The 16,230-nt window shown below is 37.2% G+C and overlaps 2 protein-coding genes across 2 annotated transcripts in view; both read right to left on the reverse strand.

Annotated features, from left to right (window-relative positions):
• Positions 1–1,576: 1,576 nt before the first annotated feature.
• On the reverse strand, positions 1,577–2,533 carry LOC135142187 (zinc finger protein 711-like). Its single transcript, XM_064073858.1, has one exon. The coding sequence runs from the start codon at positions 2,531–2,533 to the stop codon at positions 1,577–1,579; it is 957 nt and encodes a 318-aa protein (XP_063929928.1).
• A 386-nt stretch (positions 2,534–2,919) lies between these two features.
• Positions 2,920–16,230, reverse strand: part of LOC135142416 (uncharacterized) — a 104,147-nt gene continuing 90,836 nt past the window's right edge. The window contains exons 14-18 of the mRNA XM_064074127.1: positions 11,155–13,267; positions 3,964–4,347; positions 3,815–3,907; positions 3,423–3,760; positions 2,920–3,278 (exon numbers count right to left, since the gene is read on the reverse strand). Of these exons, the coding sequence (XP_063930197.1) occupies positions 3,240–3,278; positions 3,423–3,760; positions 3,815–3,907; positions 3,964–4,347; positions 11,155–13,267 (2,967 nt within the window). The 3' untranslated portion in view covers positions 2,920–3,239. The remainder of the gene's footprint in view (positions 3,279–3,422; positions 3,761–3,814; positions 3,908–3,963; positions 4,348–11,154; positions 13,268–16,230) is intronic.

Raw genomic sequence — 16,230 nt, forward strand, 5'->3', positions numbered from 1 at the left:
CGGTAGATTTTGTGTTTCAATCGGTAGATCGGTAGACAGAGCCCAAAATCGGTAGATCTACCGAAAATTCGGTAGAAGTGGCAACACTGGTTCCAGCAGAGCAAGCGCATCTGTAGGTGAAACGCAAATTTAAGTAAGTTTTATAAAAATGATGAATAAAATTGTTATTTTTGGTTCGCAAAAATAAAAAAAATATTACTTTTTAATGAGCAATTAATAGTGCACAAAGCGAGATTTCGAATAGTGTTAATTTCACAATAGCTGGTATTTTTTCAAATCAATTTTTAATACAGCTCCAATAAAAACCCTATGAAATAAATTACCTACAAGTTGTCCCAACATAGTACTTTTTTTTTTCATTTTTGTTGTTCGGTATCTTGATAAAAAGACATTTCATAAATATGTAATATATGTTGAAATTCATATATAAATTTATAAATATAAAATGAATATTATATAAATATTTGTAATATCTAGTCAACATTTAATATTATATCAATCTTGAATAAATATTAGAAAAATATTGCTTGCTACTGGGGAAGCCGATATTGAAGAATAATAATTTATGACAGGTTGCCGACAACATACTTTCACCAGAGAATACCTAATCATTTCCCGTATTCTTTTGAAATATTAATTTTAATGCTGGATATAATTATTAGATGTACTCAAACACAATTTGGACACTGTAGTATGGGAATAAAAACAAAAAAATATTCTTTTTAAGAAAAGATTTTTCAGTCTTGAATAACTATGCTACAGTAAAATGTTTATTTTTTAAATTTAATACCACAATCCCTTCTTCTGCACCTGTGGAACGGGTGTTTAGTAGCGGAAACCAAATTCTGACACCAAGAAGAAATAATTTAGGTGACAATACGTTCAAAATGTTGTTAATTTTAAAAAATTCATTAAACAATACATAAAAAATACATAAACATGTTTTCAGTTATTTTATTCGCTATGTTTTCTTGCATCTGTATCTAGATACATTTCGAAAAAATCGAAAACAATCTGTATCTAGATACTTTTAAAAGTATTTGTCCCCAACATTGATTACAACTATGTATAACTTGAGTTATGTATCAGTTACTTTAATTCAGACGTCTCTTTCCCTTGTGTTTTTAAAATTGTGATATTAAAATATTTATTGTGTTTAGTAACATTTGACTTCACTGTTAAAAGGCGGGAGAGGATTTTTCAACTGCGCAATCCGATGACCGTTCAAGGTTTAAATTTTTCGCTTGAGTTATCATAGTAACGTAAAAAATACACCATAAATTTTTTTTAATCAAATGTTTAATTAATGAAAAAGTAGTCACAACATGTAACATGTTACAGAGTGCTGACATAAATATTTAAAAAAGTATACATCCACCTTAATACTAGAATAACCTTACGGTCAAATAAATCTTGTTTTTTTTTGTGTCTATAAAAACATGATATAGTTTTAACTTTGAAAGGACAGTGCCCGCAGTTGTACCGTTTGGCTCCAGTTACATCCAAATGGGGGTAATTTACATTACCCTGTAAGTGACATTTATCTTTTGACTTGTATGGACCTTTGCATGCAATTTTAATTTAGCTCTTGTTTTAGTTTTGTACGAGCATTCTCTTCACATTCGTAATATTCGTTCAAATGTTTAATTTTTATGTGAGTTTTTAAACTCGATACTTGTTTACATTCGTACCACTTAATTTGTTCATCATCTAGATGTTTTGCAATTACGTGTGTCTTTAGTGAAGATTTATACTTAGTTCTGTAAGGACACTCATTGCAATTGTACCACTTAACGTCTTCGTCTTTCAAGTATTTGTCCTTTGTGTGCCTATTTAAATAAGTTCTGTTTTTCGCCTTGAATGGGTATTTATCGCACTTGTACCATTCAACGTGTTCTTCAGCTAAGTGCTTTTGGTTTAGGTGGACTCTGAAAGTCGATTTCCATCTACACTTAAATGGACACTTTTCACATGCATAGCGCTTTGATAAATGGCAATCTGCTACATGATGTAGTGCATTATTTTTGCATTTACCCTGGTAGGTACATTCAGCGCAATTATGCCAACGTATTTTATTGATTTGCTTGAAATCGGAATTAAATGTGCCGCTCTCGTTTGGAAAACTCACACTTTGAAGATTTTGCTTCTTTCTTGTACATTCTGAACTATGCTGAATCTTTTTTAATGAGAGATTTGTTTCAAAGTTGCATTTATTGCAAACGTAGGTTCGTATACGAAAATCGTTACTTGATGAACCTTTTCTAGATTCTTTGTTAATTCCGTGATGTTTATTAATGTGCTTTTTGAACTGAAGCGTTAATTTTGTTTTAAATTTGCAATCTTTACAAAAATAGGCTTCAATTTTGGCTTTTTCACACATGAATTTTTCCAGAGATGAACGGTGTCGTCTCACGTGGTTCAACATAAGGAAAAATGATGTTGAAAAGTAGGGGCATAGTTTACAGTTGTGCACGTTCTTCCAGGATGCTCTTCCTTGTGCTGCGAGTGCTCCCGAATATTCCAAAATTGACATTTTAGTTACCTAAAATCGTTTTATCACACTATGAAAAAATACTGGTCCTTTTTTACTCAAAGCTCGTTGGAACAGAGTTAAAACTGGAAAGGGTTAAAGATTTCTTCACACTTGAGTAACTTTGGCCCAGATAACCTCACAGTCGCAAATTAAAACTGCCTGTGCAACGTAACGTCAAAATTCGTGCAAATCAAATACAACAGCGTGAAATTGAAAACTGTAGGTTATTTATTGTACAAGCCGTATATTTGGTCGCACGGACGATGGAAGTACGTCAGTTCCACACGTTAGTTCGATAAACGGATCAAGCCTAGCCCAAGCAGAGCTCCTGCTTAACGAGAAAGTGAGGTTATGTTATGATATAGCATCCTAAGAAAATTACAGAATTAGTTGTTTAATCGTTTAATTTTACGAACCTACATTCATTTACGAAATTACAGTCTGAGGTTACATCATGGGTGAGCCTATACAGAATTGACAGTTTGATAACTACATACCATCTGTTAAAAAATTACATATTAAATAAAAATTGTACAGTATAAATAAAAGTTACATTGTAGTTTGATAAAAGATCAATTCACACTGCATTAAAACAACCATAAAATACAATCAATATAAAGTTTGTATAAAAAATACTACCGGATTAGGGGAAGCACAGAAACAATTCCTCTTAAAAAAATCCCTAATTTGCACACGTTCATTTGGCCTATCGTTTCAGTACATCATAAATGTTACAGCCGACAATCTGGAATGTTTCATAACAATTAATTAATCCATCAATCACGATATACAAATAACATGAGATTCGCTCCGTACAACTAAGACAATCACAGAATCATAACAAAAACTAACACTATCAAATGTTAGAATTATGAATTTTTTGTTGTACCATGTCTAGTAGAATATCCGAGTATTGCTCCATCATGCTGACCACCGAATTCGGGCCGCTGGGTCCCTTTGACACCAAATCGTTCAACTTCTTCACCGTGTCCGTCTGGTTGACGTCCACGTTGCCGTTGCTCTGTTTCAGCTTCTTGAAGATACAATCATGCAGGATTTTGTGGGTGTTCAAGATGGACATCTCCAGGTTCTTCACCATGTCCATCTTGGCGACGGTCGTGTCGTGAGTGTCGGTTTCCGTCTCGTTGAGCCGGTTATACAGTTCCACTACCTTATCGGCAGCTTTGGTCAGCTGCTGGATCACGTCGTCGCACAGCTGGTGGGAAACTAAAATCGAGGTTAATTCAGACAATTGACTACGACTCGGGTCAAAGCGCTTACTCTCGACGGTCGATAAGTCTATGTCGTCGTCGTTCGTGAGGGTGCTGTCCAAATCCACCTTGAGTTTTTCGAAATGGATGGTGTGGCGGGATGCTGGAAATCAAACTCCGATTAAGTACAATACATTATAAACCGCCGATATCAGGTACCTTTAGGCTTTTCTTTGTTATTCAGGTGCCTCCTCGGCATCACCGTCGGAGGCCCGTTCTCGTACGTCCGACTCCTCGGCGGTACGGCCGGCTTCGCCGGCTGCACCTCGATCTCGTCGTCCGAAGTCGACACGTTGTCCACCCCCACGGTGTTCAAGTTGCTCGTCGAATACGACTGTTTCTTCCTACTCTGCAGCGTCTTGTTGTTGATCTTGTTGTGCGAACTGATCGTCGGCCGCATCAACCTGGACATTTTCTTGTCGGCTTCGTTCTCCGAGTCCGACTGATTCAGGACCCCGCTGGATCTGCTCCTGGTGATCATCGCGTTATTTTTCGAGTACCTGGCGCTGGTTCGACCACTCGCCGACGGTTTCTTCCCTGAAACTAGAAATTGGAATGGGTTAGGGGAAGGTTTTGGGTGTGTCGGGGTTAATGAAGCTAGGCGTGCTCATGCCAAAGTAGGTCTCACAGTTCGGGGCGATTTTACGGGGTGTGTCACATACAACGTTTAAGTTGGACACGATGTGGGAGTCGTGATGGGTAACTACGGGTTTAGTGAAGGAATTTTTGCTGCATTTTACTGTACAGACTGGGCGTGATGAACTTGCAAAAAATAATACTCATAAAAATTTTCAACTTGTAAAAATGGATTTGGGGGTCGTAAAAAATAAGCTTCATTTACATTGATGCGACAAGTATTTCATGAAAATAACTACTCGAAAGAAGTTTTTTTTAACGTTTTGCATTCTAGTGTGATTTATCAAGGAACAATTAATTTATTTTTCGCGTTACCGAGGCGGACGTGAGTGAAAGAAGTAGGCGAAAAGGAGAAAAAGATGAATTGGAAAAAGTGACTGATCCGTATTCAAGCGAGAACAGTACCTAAACCCAACCGAGACCGACCTCCGGGTTTCGTCGCAAGTTTCCATCGCATCTATATTAGCCTAAGTCGATATTATAGACACTTGGGGGCGACTATATTAAAATGTGAAAATTTTATTAAAGATGGTTTGTTTCCCTTAAGATCAAAAATTAAAAAATTTCATATATTATTCAAAGATTTTCAAATTCTATTTAATAATAGTAATGTCCACATGTTTTGCAATTTCACGTCGTAATTCTAAAGTCTAAATAATCTTCGACCAATTTTTATTTTTATTTAAGAAACTGAAACGTGGATAGTTAGGGTTAGTGCACAATGACAAGGTTTCTTTGCCAGTGAAATTTGTATAGTTGTAACGATATTTGAGCATTGCAAATTTACAAACACTTGGGGGCGACTGCCTGAAAACGGGAAAATTCCATGAAACGTTCTGCGATTTTCAAAATTTAGGCAATTAAAATCTTTAAGACCTCTGGATTTTTCAATTACAAAAAAAAAAATAGTCGAAAGGTATTTCGACGGAACTTTCCTCGCTTCTGTACAGTCCAACAAATACTGCTTCCCTGAAGGACCCCCGAGAAGGTTTTACATAAAAAAAGGCATTTGGCGTCCCCGAGAAGGTTTTACATTTTTAAATGACAGTTGGGACCCCGAGGTTTCACATTAAAAAAAACCATTTGGGGTCCCCGAGAAGGTTTCACATTCTTAAAAAAAAAACAGTTGGGACTCCCGAGAAGGTTCCACATTCTTAAAAAAACCAGTTGGGACCCCCGAGAAGGTTTTACATTCTTAAAAAAAGAGACCTTTGGGCCCTCCGTGAAGGTTTCACATTCTTAAAAAAACCAGTTGGGACCCCCGAGAAGGTTTTACATTCTTAAAAAAGATATTTGGGGCCTCCGGCCTCCGAGATGGTTTCACATTTTTAAAAAGACAGTTGGGACCTCCGAAGTTTCACACTCTTAAAAAAAGACATTTGGGGCCTACGAGGTTTTATATTTTTAAAAAAGACAGTTGGGAACATCCGACAAGATTTCACATTAAAAAAGATATTTGGCGTCCCCGAGAAAGTTGCACAATCTTTAAAAGAGAATAGTTGGGACCCCCGAGAAGGTTTCACATTCTTAAAAGGATATTTGGGGGCTCCGAGAAGGTTTTACATTCTTAAAAAAAGACATTTGGGACCCCCAAGGTTTAAACTCTTAAAAAAAGACATTTGGCGCCCCCGAGAAGGCTTAAAATTTTTAAAAAAGACAGTTGGGACCCCGAGAAGGTTTCACATTCTTAAAAAAACTGTTGGGACCCCTGAGAAGGTTTTACATTCTTAAAAAAATATTTGGGGCCTCCGAGAAGGTTTCACATTTTTAAAAAAAGACATTTGGGGCCTTCGAGAAGGTTTTATATTTTTAAAAAGACAGTTGGGAACCTCCGACAAGATTTCACATTAAAAAAGATATTTGGCGTCCCCGAGAAGGTTGCACAATCTTTAAAAGAGAATAGTTGGGACCCCCGAGAAGGTTTCACATTCTTAAAAGGATATTTGGGGGCTCCGAGAAGGTTTTACATTCTTAAAAAAAGACATTTGGGACCCCCAAGGTTTAAACTCTTAAAAAAAGACATTTGGCGCCCCCGAGAAGGCTTAAAATTTTTAAAAAAGACAGTTGGGACCTCGAGAAGGTTTCACATTCTTAAAAAAAGGAAATTGGGACTCCCGAGAAGGTTTCACATTCTTAAAAAGATATTTGGGGTCCACGAGGAGGTTCTACATTCTTAAGAAAAAGACATTTAGGGCCCTCGAGAAGGTTTTACATTAAAAAAAAGACATTTGGCGCCCCCGAGAAGGTTCACATTTTTAAGACAGACAGTTGGGACCCCCGAGAAGGTTTTACATAAAAAAAGGCATTTGGCGTCCCCGAGAAGGTTTTACATTTTGTAAATGATAGTTGGGACCCCGAGGTTTCGCATTAAAAAAAACTATTTGGGGCCCTCGAGGTTTCACATTCTTAAAAAACCAGTTGGGACCCCCGAGAAGGTTTTACATTGTTAAAAAAGAGACCTTTGGGCCCTCCGTGAAGGTTTCACATTCTTAAAAAAGACAGTTGGCACCCCCGAGAAGGTTTCACATTCTTAAAAAAGATATTTGGGGCCTCCGAGAAGGTTTCACATTTTTAAAAAAAGACAGTTGGGACCTCCGAAATTTCACACTCTTAAAAAAAGACATTTGGGGCCTACGAGAAGGTTTTATGTTTTTAAAAAAGACAGTTGGGAACCTCCGACAAGATTTCACATTAAGAAAGATATTTGGCGTCCCCGAGAAGGTTGCACAATCTTTAAAAGTGAATAGTTGGGACCCTCGAGAAGGTTTCACATTCTTAAAAAGACAGTTGCGAGCCCCGAGAAGGTGTCACATTCTTAAAAGAATATTTGGGGCTCCAAGAAGGTTTTACATTCTTAAAAAGACATTTGGGACCCCCAAGGTTTAATCTCTTAAAAAAGACATTAATTTGGCGCCCCCGAGAAGGCTTAAAATTTTTAAAAGACAGTTGAGACCCCGAGAAGATTTCACATTCTTAAAAAGACAGTTGGGAGCCCCGAGAAGGTGTCACATTCTTAAAAGGATATTTGGGGGCTCCGAGAAGGTTTTACATTCTTAAAAACAGACATTTGGGGCCTACGAGAAGGTTTTATATTTTTAAAAAAGACAGTTGGGAACCTCCGACAAGATTTCACATTAAGAAAGATATTTGGCGTCCCCGAGAAGGTTGCACAATCTTTAAAAGAGAATAATTGGGACCCTCGAGAAGGTTTCACATTCTTAAAAAGACAGTTGGGAGCCCCGAGATGGTGTCACATTCTTAAAAGGATATTTGGGGCCTCCGAGCAGGTTTCACATTTTTAAAAAAAGACATTTGGGGCCTACGAGAAGGTTTTATAATTTTTAAAAAGACAGTTGGGAACCCCCGACAAGATTTCACATTAAAAAAGATATTTGGCGTCCCCGAGAAGGTTGCACAATCTTTAAAAGAGAATAGTTGGGACCCCCGAGAAGGTTTCACATTCTTAAAAGGATATTTGGGGCCTCCGAGAAGGTTTCACATTTTTAAAAAAAGACATTTGGGGCCTACGAGAAGGTTTTATATTTTTAAAAAGACAGTTGGGAACCTCCGACAAGATTTCACATTAAAAAAAAATTTGGCGTCCCCGAGAAGGTTGCACAATCTTTAAAAGAGAATAGTTGGGACCCCCGAGAAGGTTTCACATTCTTAAAAGGATATTTGGGGGCTCCGAGAAGGTTTTACATTCTTAAAAAAAGACATTTGGGACCCCCAAGGTTTAAACTCTTAAAAAAAGACATTTGGCGTCCCCGAGAAGGCTTAAAATTTTTAAAAAAGACATTTGGACCCCTCGAGAAGGTTTCACATTAAAACAAACACATTTGGCGACCCCGAGGTTTTACATGTTTAAAAGAGAATTGGGACCCCCGAGAAGATTTCACATTAAAAAAAAAAGACATTGGCGCCCCCGAGAAGGGTTTACATTTAAAAAAAAAAGAAAATTGAGACCCCCAAAAAGGTTTCACATTCTTAAAAAAAGGATATTTGGGTCCCCCGAGACGGTTTCACATTCTTAAAAAAAGACAGTTGGGACCCCCGAGAAGGATTCACATTTTTAAAAAGACATTTGGGGCCCAGGGGAAGGTTTCATATTAAAAAAAAGACAGTTGGGACTCCCGCGAAGGTTTCACATTAAAAAAAAGACATTTGGGACCCCCGAGAAGGTTTCACATTCTGAAAAGAAAACAGTTGGGATCCCCGAGGTTTCACATTCTTAAAAAGACATTTGTGGCCCACGAGAAGGTTTCACATTAAGAAGAAAAAAAAAAAAAACCATTGGGCGCCCCTTTTTATTTTAAAATGTAAATTTTTTTCAAGAGAGTGGAGTCATTTCATCAATAAAAAAATTGTTATGACATCATAAACATAAATAATACACAGTGCGACAGAAAAAGAGAGGAAAAAAAAAAATGAAAGCCTAACTTTGGAATCGAACTCGCAACGTCCGGTCCACATTCCTGACTCGTAACCACTAGTTCCGCTAATGGTAAATTGTTATTATACTGTGCATTGTTTTTGCAAACATTTGGACGGTTAGTGAAAAACTCAAAGCGGATTCGTACACTACACTTGCGGGACTAGATTGTTTTATAACAGTTAAATCAAATAAACATAGAATTCTTTGAAGTGACGTCATCAAATTGTTGGTGGGGATAACTAGCAAAATTTTGGTTAGCATTTAACTATCTACATGATAGTTCCAATATACATACAAAATTTGACAACAATCGGTCCAGCAGTTTCGGAGATTACGTGTCTAATAAAAATGGACACAGACACCAGACAGACAGACAGTCAAGGGGGAAACGGGAGACTACGTTTTTCGTACTCTAGGGGCCATGAAACGTCGAGAAAATATAAAAGACCATTCGTTTGATGGACTCGATTACTATACTTCCTTAGGTTACGCTCGGGAAATGAAAAGAAGGTAAGTCGTTCTATTAAACAAGATTTTTTAACTTTTACAACTATAATATGATTTATATGTGTATGATACACGTAACGCGTGGAGAACAATGCTATAGACACTTGGGGGCGACTGTATCAAATAATAAAAATTCGATTAACTTTTTAGAAACTGCGAAATGCACACAGCTTTTCTTCAGGAAAACTTGAAAACGATTGAAACAAAACAAACATTTCCTTAAATGTGTGGTGTCCCGATTTAAAAATTAAAATTCGCGCTGAGAAAAAACAAAGCCGCGAATCCGCATTAGAAAAAATAAAAATAATTCCAATAACGCAGCCAGGCAATCACGCTTTTAGGAAACTAGCGAATTTCACCCTATAGGTTGGTAGTAGGGGTTTGGAATGTGTGAGTGTATGTATTTACTGTAGGATCAGATTAAAACAATTTGAAGATCAATACTGTCTGAATTTAAAAAATAAGGAAATTAATTTTTAATGTTCCGTCTCTGTTAAACGTATTTTTTTTTTAAAGATTGTAATAGAAGTTTTGTAGAAGCCCTGTAATGATATATCAAGTTCTGGATAATTTTACATTTTAAGTTATTTTTCACACTTCATGACTTCTCACTGGAATTTAAAGTAGTTTATTGATACCAGTTAAAATAACTGATTTTTTTTTTCAACTGGATCCAATGCATAATTTAAAATCATGTAAATTCTTTACTGTTTAAAATTCTTGAAAGTGTGGCGTAATCAAATGTTGCTTTCTTCCTTTGTGACAATTCTAAGACTCATTCAGTTATCGTTCTAAATTCTAGAGATTCCAGAGTTCGATTTTTTAATTGGAATAAATGCACAAGATCATGTGGCGGAAGCGAAACACATGGTTTCTAGTCAAAACTAACCGTTCTTTTCTTACGCCATTTGTTTTACTAGATGTTAAATTGCGACCTTGTTTTGCGAAGACGGCGTACAGTGTAAATATGCGGCAGGTTTTTTACGTATAGAGATGTGGTATGTCTGATATAACCGTCAACAGAGTACAATCATCGAGGAGAGGTAACGGACTACAACAAATAAATTCCTATGTAGTCACAACGTCCTCGCTAGCGCGGTTTTAGTTTCTCAGGTGTTAATAAACAGACATTTGGGGACGACTGTATCAAACAATGAAAATTCTACTAAAATAATGAGTTGGTTCCTTTGAAGTAAAGTTGCTGACAGTAGTAATGAAGTTTCAACAGACTTGGGGGCGATTGCTATATACACAAAAATCCACAAAAAAATAAATAATAACAAAAGAAAGCATGCGGTTACTGAATGGTTGATATTAAAATGACACAATCACACATGGCCCGAAACATTACACGAACGAAAAATATGTGCTCTATACATCTGATATTATTTTTTGCAAGTATTTCTAATCACCATTTAGCTCACTGCGCTCGCTCCACCGAAGTTACACATCAAGCTTCACAAATTTCGACACTCTAACTTTAACAAATTGTGAGACCCGTCTTACCTTGGTCGATCTTATTTTTGCCCGCCGTCGGCTTTTGCATGCTTAGATCGCTTAAGCTGCACGACCTACGCAAACTGCTATCCGGGCTGCTTTCGCCTACATAAACTGTGAACATGCAAAAAAAAAATCACCAACCAAACGCAAAACAGGTTAACGAAAAACTTAAAATAAAAAGCGTGTCATGCAAGGGACCACCGAACGATCAATCTCATTGCAGCTCGTTTATACAGAAGCGCTTTCCACATCCAACATGCCGCCATAATCACCTTCCGCTCCCTCGCTGTTAACATTTTTGACTTTACCATCGCTCAGCCGTCTCTCGACGAAGCTCGGCAGACTCAAGTTGCGCTTGCGCAACCTGATGGGCGTGGCCTGCAACTTAGTTAAGTCGTTGTAGTAGCTCGTCATGCTCTCGTACATGCTCGACAGCGCTCGGACCTTGCCCGAACACATGTTCTTTTTGAAAATGTCGACCAGACTGTTGATTTTCTGGATCTTGCGCTGGATTTCGTTCAGGATTTTGATGTTCTCGAGAGCGAATTGGATGCTCTCGTAGCGTTTGCTCTTGTCGAACTTGTCCTCGGAGCAGAGGTTAACCGAATCGTAGGTTTTCGGCTCCGAGTTGACGTTTAGGTTGACGTCTGAATCTTTCGCTGACTTGTCTAAAGTGTCGTACAACTTGGTCAGGATGTTCGTGTTCGGACTGGTCTCCAGGTCTTTCTCGACGTTTTTCTCTTTGTAGCTTAACTCGATGGTGTTCTCGTCCGTCACGTGACGGTTGTTCAACTTGTTGCTCTTGGAATTGTAGAAGTCTTCCTTCTTTACGTATTCGTACGAAGTTTTCGTTTTTCGGGTCTTTGAGCTATGTCTACGGACGGCTTTCGGGGGTTTGTGACAAATCTTCTCGCTCGTGATCAGACTCTTAGTAAACAAATGACGGTCTAAACTGGACGTTTCTTGCACTTGGTTCGTGTTCTTCTCGAACTTGAGCGTACTCGGGGTGTAGTGTTTGGTACCGCTTTCGAAAATCTCTACATTAAATTCGGGTTTGTTGTTCAAAACGTTACAATATCTACTCTTGTACTGTTTGTTCTTGGTTTCTAAGCTCGGTATGTACATTTCGGTTTCGCTATTCTTCACCGACAGAGGTCTCTTTTCTTCGTTCTTAACATTCTTCGAACGCACCACTTTTTGATCAGACTCGACGAAAAAAGTCACCGGTTTTTTCGCTATGTTCTCAAACCGGAGAAGTTTCTCTTGAAACTCGGCACTAGCGTTAGTTTTTTTGGCTACTACTTCTTCCGTCGTGGGAAAGTCGGTTTGGGTTTGGGACGTCCGCATTTGAGCCTTGCGCGGACTCGGAGGGCCACTACCGAGATTCTTCGGCAGAGACTGTGAGTGAACCACAGAAGAAGGAGCTTGAAGGAAACGTTTCTGAGGAGCGAAAAGAACCTCCAAAGGAGCAGACTTACAGTCTGACTCGTTCGACAAGATACTTTCCATACTGTTGCAGTAGCTTTTAGCTTGCATCGGGTAATCGTCGAGAAAATTGTCATCACTTAATATACTATCCTGACTGGTCTGGATATTCGGGTTCAAATAAAAACTCTCGCTTTTGGGTATCTCCTCAAGACAATCTTCGTTCAAATAGTTGCTTAGTTCGTTGGACGAGACACATCGTCGTGGTGGCACGGAATTTTTGAGCTTTTTGTTACCGACTGAGCGAAAACTGTACTCTTCCAACGAGTCCGAACTAAAATTCCCCTCCTCTTCCTCGTGCTTATCCAACCCTTTCTCAATCTGGTCGTACTTTCTATTAAAATCCTTCGAAAACTTCTCGATGTCGCTACAAATCTGCCTGAAGCCTTCGTTCGCGTCGATCTTCTCAAAGTCCACGAAATAACTAAAGGACTTCCGATTCGACGTTTCCTCTTTCTGCTGTTGGACGAAGTCCGAGAAGCTGCGCTCCTCGCTGACCGGCGACACCGGCAAGCTTTTGTGCAACTTATACTTAACTAGAGTCTTATCCAGTTTGAGCTTCCTCGGCCTGATCAGTTGATCGTTAGCTAATTCTACATTGGCAGCGTGTAAAGAGGCAGTGTTGAGAATGTGTGAAAGCTGTGATGTATTTTTGGCTATGTCTTGCATATAACAGCCGCACAGCTGCAAATCGGTCGGTACCGAACAACTCATCGGTATGAAGTTGGCATCGTCGGGGTTAGTAGAGCGCGGGTTATCGTTCGGGTTTAGTCGCTCACTTTCGTACTGCAAGCATGAACAAACGTCATTACCTTGTTTTTTCGACCATTTGTCGCGTTCCGGGATGTGGGAGAGGTCGTGAATGGACTGGCTGTACTTCAAGGGACTTGTGTGGCCCACCTGGCGAACAAATACGAACATATTTTTTATTTTGGTGATGTGAGTGTAAACATGTTTTAAAAGAGGGTACATAATTTATTTGTAATTTCACCAAAAGGCAAATGTTTAAAGAATAATAAATCGCATTCGACGCCACGGTTTGGTGCAAGATCAGTTTATGAACGATTTTCTAATTTGAAATGTTGTGATAGTTCGATGATTCCGCCGTTTCGTTTCATTGTTTTTACATTCACAGTTCGCATTAGGCTTTTTAATCGTTCATGGTTCTAATTCAACTATACTGTAAATGCAAAACACGAGGCTGAACGCACTTTACTAATGATATATCCAAAGTTCTGGATGATTTTCCCTAAGTTATTATTCACACTTTGACTTTTCGCTCTAGATTTGGAATAGTCCATTTTGGCAGTTATACTGAGATCAAACATTGATCCACTTTGAAAGACAAAACTCAGAAGAGAATCATCAGCCTAATTAATTTCGTGAATTCGAAATGGGAGGGGTGTTCTATGTTTATTTTGTATTACATTTATGTGTTATTTTCTTATATCTTGAATTTGAACATTTTAATCTGAAATATGTAAAACTTTGACTATTCCATCAATACTTGCAGTTCGAGTTTCATTGTATGTTACTTCATAGTTCGGTTAAGATTGAAGACACTTGGGGGCGACTGTATCAAACCATAAAAAAAATCTTTTTTTTTTTTAAACTAATCTGTGGTGTCCGGATTAAAAAAAATAATTTCGCACCACGGAAAAAATATCGCCGCGGAGCCGTAGTTAAAAAATAAAAATAATTCCAATATTGTAGGCAATCACCCATGTGTTAGCGTTTTGGAATGTACGGCAGATCCGATCATGATAACGCAACTTTACCGGTAATACTGTAAGTGTTCATGTAAAACACGACGCTGAACTCATTTTAGTATAATATAATATCTAAAGTTCTGAATGATTTTACTAAAGTTATTAGTCACTCTAGATTTAAAATAGTCCATTTGTGGCAGTTATACTGATCTTAAACATTGATCTATTTTGAGAGGCAGAATTCAGAAAAGAATCTTTAGCTAAATTAATGTCATCGTGGACTGCAAACGGGAGTTTTTTAAATGTTTATTTTGTGTGACCTTTATGTTTTACACGTATAATTAAAAGAAACATATCTGTAGTTCTGGATGATTTTCCCTAAGTTATTTTTTACATTTTATGACTTTTCACTCTAGATTTAAAATAGCCCATTTTTGGCAGTTATACTGATTTCAAACATCGATCCATTTTGAGAGACAGAACTCAGAAGAGATCCATCGGCCTAATTAATTTCGTGGATTCGAATTGGGGGGGAGTTCTATGTTTATTTTGTATTACATTTATGTGTTATTTTCTTATGGCTTGAATTTGAACATTTTAATCTGAAATATGTAAAACTTTGACTATTCCATCAATACTTGCAGTTCTAGTTTCATTGTATGTTACTTCATAGTTCGGTTAAGATTGAAGACACTTGGGGGCGACTGTATCAAACCATAAAAAAATCTTCTTTTTTTTTAAACTAATCTGTGGTGTCCGGATTTAAAAATTTAATTTCGCACCATGGAAAAAAATATCGCCGCGGAACCGTAGTTAAAAAATAAAAATAATTCCAATATTGTAGGCAATCACCCATGTGTTAGCGTTTTGGAATGTCCGGCAGAACCGATCATGATAACGCAACTTTACCGATAATACTGTAAATGTTCATGTAAAACACGACGCTGAACTCATTTTAGTATTGATATATCTAAAGTTCTGGATGATTTTACTAAAGTTATTAGTCACAATTTATAACTTCTCACTTTAGATTTAAAATAGTCCATTTGTGGCAGTTATACTGATCTTAAATATTGATCTATTTTGAGAGGCAGAATTCAGAAAAGAATCTTTAGCTAAATTAATGTCATCGTGGACTGCAAACGGGAGTTTTTTTAATGTTTATTTTGTGTGACATTTATGTTTTACACGTATAAGTAAAAGAAACATATCTGTAGTTCTGGATGATTTTCCCTAAGTTATTTGTTACACTTTATGACTTTTCACTCTAGATTTAAAATAGTCCATTTATGGCAGTTACACTGATCTTAAACATTGCTCCATTTTGAGAGACAGGACTCGGTAGAGAATCATCAGCCAAATTAGTATCGTAGACTCGAAACGAAAGGGTTCTTTATGTTTATTTTGTATTGCATTTATGTTATTTTTTTATATCCTGATTTTTTCTTCAACCTAAATATTTTCTTACAGCCTGAATTTTTTTTTATACAATTGATTAAACAAAAATAAACCGCATTCGATACCACGCTTCCCCTCAACGAGTGTAAATTGTGCAAGATAAGGTTATGAACGACTTTTTAATCTGAAATATGAAATTACAACGATTTCGCCTTTTTGATTTTACTGTTTGTACATTCATAGTTCACGTTAGGATTTTTTTTAACCGATCATAGTTCTAACGCAACTTTATCGATAACACTGAAAATGTTCACGTAAAACACGAGGCTGAACTGATTTTAATAATGATATACCTAAAGTTCTGTATGATTTTCCCTAAGTTCTTATTTACACTTTATGGCTTCTCACTTTAGATTTAAAATAGTCCATTTATGGCAGTAACACTGATTTTAAACATTGATCCACCTTGGGAGGCCAATCTCAGAAAAGAATCATCAGCTAAATTAATTTCACTGTGGACTCGAAACGGAAAGGGTTTTTCATGTTATTTTGCAATACAATTATTTTTTTATGTGTAAAACTTTGACATCAACACTTGTAATTTTTTTCACTGTTTGTTTATCCGCAGTTCATGTTAAGATTATTCTTGGTTCTAATACAATTTATTTTTGTAATGATCTGTTCTGAAGTTTCGGATGTTTTTATTTGAGTTATTACATTATCCACACTTCATAACTTCTCACTCGAGATTTAAAA

This window comes from Zophobas morio, unplaced genomic scaffold, assembly GCF_036711695.1.
Source record: "Zophobas morio isolate AGI-343-1 ecotype UQ-CSIRO unplaced genomic scaffold, CSIRO_AGI_Zmor_V1 ptg000046l, whole genome shotgun sequence".
NCBI classification, from domain to species: Eukaryota; Metazoa; Arthropoda; class Insecta; order Coleoptera; family Tenebrionidae; genus Zophobas; species Zophobas morio.

What these genes read in the sequence shown, in the direction of transcription:
- LOC135142187 (XM_064073858.1), bottom strand. Translation starts at nt 2,533, where the DNA reads ATGTCAATTTTGGAATATTCGGGAGCACTCGCAGCACAAGGAAGAGCA.